Genomic DNA, 5,213 nt, shown 5'->3' on the forward strand with positions numbered 1-5,213 from the left:
GCTGGAGTTTTTCTGCGTCTTTACGCTGTCAGCTGCCTCTTCTCCTCTCATTCTCTCACCCTCCTCTCCTGTTTCTACTTCAATCATGAAACTGATCAATGATCAGCTGATTGGCTTTTCTCTCTTGTTTATTTATCGCCCACTTTGCGCCAGAAAGAGGAAACCAGCGGATGTCGCGGTAAACAACAGCAGCACTTTTAAGCTTGATCAGCTGTTGTTAGAATTTATTTAATATTAATTTCTAGTATCAGCTGATGTTTGCTGGAGCCACAGCTGTAAAGCTGCTGGTCATGATGTCGGTTTGGTTATGTGGTGAGAGGGAAACATGAAGATGAAACCAGGAGATGTCCTTACTGAATCATCAGAGCTGTGATGGAGAAACAGGTTTACCTTTTAGTTAACATGAATGAGTTGAAGGGAAGTTATGAACTGTTTCTGAGAGACAAATAACACCAGGATCCTTTTCTAAGTAGCTGACAGCTGGTAACTGTGCAGGGGCGGATCTAGCAAAGTGTTGCCAGGGGTCCATGTAGGGCATTAAAAGGGAAAGGGGGGCACAAGGAAATACTTTCTTATTCTCATTTAAAATGTCTCACTTTTAAAAAAATAATTATCTGAGTCTTACAACAAACAATTGATAGATTGATACATATATACCATCAGAACAGTGTACATCACTGTCACAACAGTGTTTATTTTCATTCAAAGGCTTTATGATTTTTCCTATAATGGTGGGCTGGTCTCTAGTCAAAATGCCCGGGACAATTTTTTTGTCCCAGTCCAGCTCTGTATGCAGCTCATCTGCAGTCTGGTGTTACCTACATCTTCCTATTCAGAAGGCAGAATTTCCGAGTTCTGAGTACAATCGAAAGCACCACAACTGCAGTTTTTGTGTTGGAGGCTAGAGCTGGCCGTCTCCACCCCAGTCAGTCTAAACTCTACAGGGATCCACCCCATAAATGGTATCTAGAGATGGGTATTGATAAGATTTTAACGATTCCGATTCCATTTTTGATTCTGTTTAACGATTCGATTCTTTATCGATTCTCTTATCGATTCTTTTTTAAAAAAGGAGAACTCTAACGTCGATTAGCTTAGAACTTTGTTTTATATCTTCTCTTTGAACAAGATAGAAATTTAGGAGTAACATGGCCTTACAAACCCAACAGTGAGATCTTAAGAGATCCAGCCTACGGCTCTTCAATGGGGTGTCACAGGGTCCCCAGGAAAAAAATTTGTAAATGTAAAATAATAAAATAAATATTCTTCTGTAGCAATAACAAAGTATAACATAAATTATTCTGTAGCAATTACACAAGAATATCCAGTAATGTCCCTGCCTACAATTAAACACATTCACTTACCAAAAATCGGGGGCATCTGCTGTGGCAGCCTTTGACCACAAACTTAGTCACTGCTCGGTGACATTCGTCTATCCTGGCCTGAAAGGAGACTCTACCGGTAGACTGCAGCGAGAACTGCCTGCATCTGAGCCAGACTCTGTCTGTCTCTCTCATCATGGTCCCCTAAATGCACAGTAATGGCAGGTTTTGTAATAAGGCAGATCGCGCTAACATAATATGCACTGTTAATTGATTATTTACCTGCCGCATTAACGGGAGAGGATGTGCAAACGTTACCGCTGCTGCTGCTGGGTTGAGATTCTCGAGTCCGGAGCGGAATTAAAAACACGACATTCATTTAAGGTCATCGCGTGTTTTGTGAGCAAATGCTTTTGCATATTCGTAGTGTTTCCTCCCTTAAATGAAATATCTACTTTGCAAGTATTGCAAGTTGCCCTCTTGTCATCCGTTCTCGTAAAGTATAACCAAACTTTTGAGCGTTTGAGCCGCCGTGTTTCCTGCCAGGTAAATGACGCTCCGCAACGTGGTGACGTCATTCGGGGCGACTGGAATTGATAAGGGAATCGTTTGCAAAAATGGCAAACAATTCCAAGGAATTGAAACAGTGGGAACTGGTTCTCAACAAGAACCGGTTTTCGATACCCATCCCTAATGGTATCTCTGTCTGATTAGCTGCAAGCCCATTTAATGGTTCTGATCCTAAGACTTCATCTATCCCCCTGATAGTGGTGTGAGGTAAGTGCTCAACTCTCCAGTTCTCATTTATTACTGTAGCCTGTGCACCCGTGTCCCACAATGCAGTGACTGGTACATTATCTAAAGTGCATCTCACCATTTTCCGCCTACCAATCAGTTTCACTAGTTTTTGTCCTTGCTTATCTGATAGAAGGTCAGAATATCCCATGTATGACAACCACCCCTTTTTCTCTCTTTCACTCAAATGTTGTTCAACTAGCCTCACCGCTTTACATACATGTTTGTGATGGTGCCAGTGTTGTCCCTGACAGGCTTTAGAACAGTAACTGATAGATGAGCAGCCTGCACACCTCTGGAGTGGGGTGCTGACCGATTCTCTCTGGTGGCAGCAACCGCAGCAGCGGGACTCCTGATGTGGCGGTGGGGTCACTGCTGGTCCCGTGGCAGTGGCCCTCTGGCGTTTCCCTGCAGCTGAAGTGGAGCTCGGCATCCTCTGGAGATGTGGCCGGGCTGGCCACACTTAAAGCAGTGGGTGCAGTTGTCTCCCTCTCTGTTGCTCTGGCAGGTCCTGCCGCCTTTCTTCCTCCGGGTGTCCGCGGCAGCATCTGATGTCCTCTTTGTAGTCTGCGACTCAGGGAGGGCATTCGGGGAGGCAAGAACCATCTGCCTCACCTCTGCAACCTCGTTCCTCAGCTCTTTCACCAGGTCGTGCATTTGATGATTGATGATGATTTTTCTTGTCTTCCTTGGTGGTGGGGATCTGTGAGCTGCTGTGAGGTTCATCTCTAGTATGCAGCTCATTGATTCTTGGTGGTTTTGTATTGTTCCTCTTTAACTTGTTTAGTCTTTCTGTCTCAAGATTGGCAGCTTCATTTAGTTTCTCAATCAGCATTTCATCAGTCACATCTGGGTTGTCAAGAAGGTCTTTAATCTGGAACTTTATGTTGTCATTTTGCAGCCCATCTGATCTCAAAAACTTCCTTTTTACCAGGTCCCGACTGTAGTGTTCTGCTTCTTTGTCCTTGGATGCGAACAGGAGGCGTTCTTTAAGCTCAATGGCTCTGAATAAAAAGTCTTCAGCTGACTCTTTTGGATCTTGGGAAATATTTATCAGTTTTTGGTACAAATCAGATGTGTCCTCTTCTCTGTAATGTCCTTTCAATATTGTCTTTAACTGTGTGAGTGTCAAATCAATCTTTATTTCAAGCATATCACGCAGTTTGAGACCCAGATTGATAGCTCTTATCACTGCTTCAATAACTTCTGACTCACTGTGGCCTTTGCGGAGTCCATTTTCCATCTGATGCAGCAGGTTGGTATAGGACAGCCGATCGCGCTGCCCTCCCTCTCCTATTTGGCCACAGATGCGAAACTCCCTGCGAATAGTCACCTCCGGTACTTTAGAAGACGGCAGGTTCTGGCCGAGGCTCGGGGCAGCATCTGCCATCTTGAGTTTCTGCCCTATCGCTCTAATTTCTTCTTGCAGCTTGTCATACTTGTCTCTTTCGTCTGAAGGGCGGGAAAAATCACTCTCGGCCGCATTGTCTTTAGCTTTATATTCGCCCAAAAACAATAAAAGTTCTTTCACAAACTGTACAGCATCGTCTTGTGTATAACTGTTTTCCACCTCGTCCAGTTTATGTTCTATAACTTTCATCAGGTGGCGTCTGGAAGTGTCTTTTGTGGGCTCATCTAGCGGTGTAGCAAAGCCTTTCACATTATAACCCACTTCTATGAGCTGATCACGACTTAGCTGGCAGAGTGTGGCGGTGATCTTATTTCGTAGGGCTTCTACCTCCATTGTGGGTACTCACAAGCTTGTCTTTAGTCCGTCAGATTTCAGGTCCGGTGCTTGGAGAAAGGTTTTTCTTCAGCGGTGCGGTAGCGCTAACATTAGCCGCTAATGGCACTAACCAGGCCTCTGCTTCACTCACGCGCTGGAAGTTCTTCAAACCTTCCTCCTGGCTGGCTCGCCATGATATGTTACAGCTTTAAGGCAGGGATGACCACGGGAGTTGCTTTTTCACTTCATATGCTTTATTTTAAAATCAGATCATTGACAAAAACATACAGCAGCTCCTATTCAACTCCTAGCCCTTGGCTGCAGTGGAAAAGAACGACTTCCATCCCCTTCAAGGAACATACACAAAAGAGTTTTTCTGACACACCAATGGGGCGTTCAATGCCGTCTTGTAAATATGAGTACTCTGGCAGAATAACAGTTCAAATGAAAAATACACCAGAACAAACAAGCAAAAAAAAAGAAGTGTGGGGTACCTTTGAACAAATGAACAAAGTTTAACAATTTATACTTTTTAACATAACCCGACCCCGTCAATATCTGTATCTCTCACATTTTAAATTCAGTTTACTTTCAGTTAAAGCAGATTTTCTTTTTTCAGATTACCGTATTTTCCACACTATAAGGTGCACTTAAAATCCTTTAATTTTCTCAAAAATTGACAGTGCACTTTATGTCTAAATTCTGGTTGTGCTTACTGACCTCGAACCAATTTTATGTGGTACACGGTGCTCAAAAATCTGTAAAAAATCGTTTTAGTACGACTTTGGTAAGCTATGAAGCCGCACCGCTTGATGGATTGTTGGAGCATTACAGCTACCGTAGTCAGGAGCCTCGCGGAGTAACCTGGGTCCAAAACTCTGTCTGTTTCAGGTCCCAAAGTCAAACGAACACTGCAGCAACACTGAGAGTTAAGAACTGTCAAAATTCTTTCATCTTTAATATAATGATCAGCGTTGCTGCTTTACCAGGTGTAACAATTAAGTTTAACATCCAGGCATCCATGAAAACAGAATTTATTAAATTTAATGGAGTTAAAAGTCAATTTCAAAGACAAGAGTGCTAACCACTGCACTGCCCCTAGTTGTAGTTTTAGTTAGTTTATTATTATATAGTTCGTTTATAATTATAGTATGGAGGACATGTCAGAGGCAAGATTTCAGTACAAATCAGTACAATTAAAAACTCTGAAGTTTTTGAAAGCAACTGACTCAGTCTTGTAGACAAAATAAAATTAACAGATATTAGAAATAAGGTTATTTTCTCTATAGTTGTATTTTAGTATATTGTTTATTTAGTTTTAAAGCCTAGTTTTTATTTTTCAGTTTTATTTTCTTTAGTTGCCTAAAATG

The 5,213-nt window shown here is 42.4% G+C and overlaps 1 protein-coding gene across 1 annotated transcript; it reads right to left on the bottom strand.

Moving 5' to 3' along the window:
* Positions 1–2,691: 2,691 nt before the first annotated feature.
* LOC146392720 (uncharacterized) lies at positions 2,692–3,934 on the bottom strand. The gene has a single exon (XM_084952103.1). The coding sequence runs from the start codon at positions 3,859–3,861 to the stop codon at positions 2,692–2,694; it is 1,170 nt and encodes a 389-aa protein (XP_084808229.1). The 5' UTR covers positions 3,862–3,934.
* Positions 3,935–5,213: the final 1,279 nt, after the last annotated feature.

The sequence above is a fragment of the Perissodus microlepis genome, chromosome 2 (assembly GCF_051167445.1).
Source record: "Perissodus microlepis isolate ML-2025 ecotype Zambia chromosome 2, ASM5116744v1, whole genome shotgun sequence".
NCBI lineage: Eukaryota > Metazoa > Chordata > Actinopteri > Cichliformes > Cichlidae > Perissodus > Perissodus microlepis.

Coding starts and splice junctions, on each gene's coding strand:
- LOC146392720 (XM_084952103.1), bottom strand. CDS start 3,861: ATGGAGGTAGAAGCCCTACGAAATAAGATCACCGCCACACTCTGCCAG.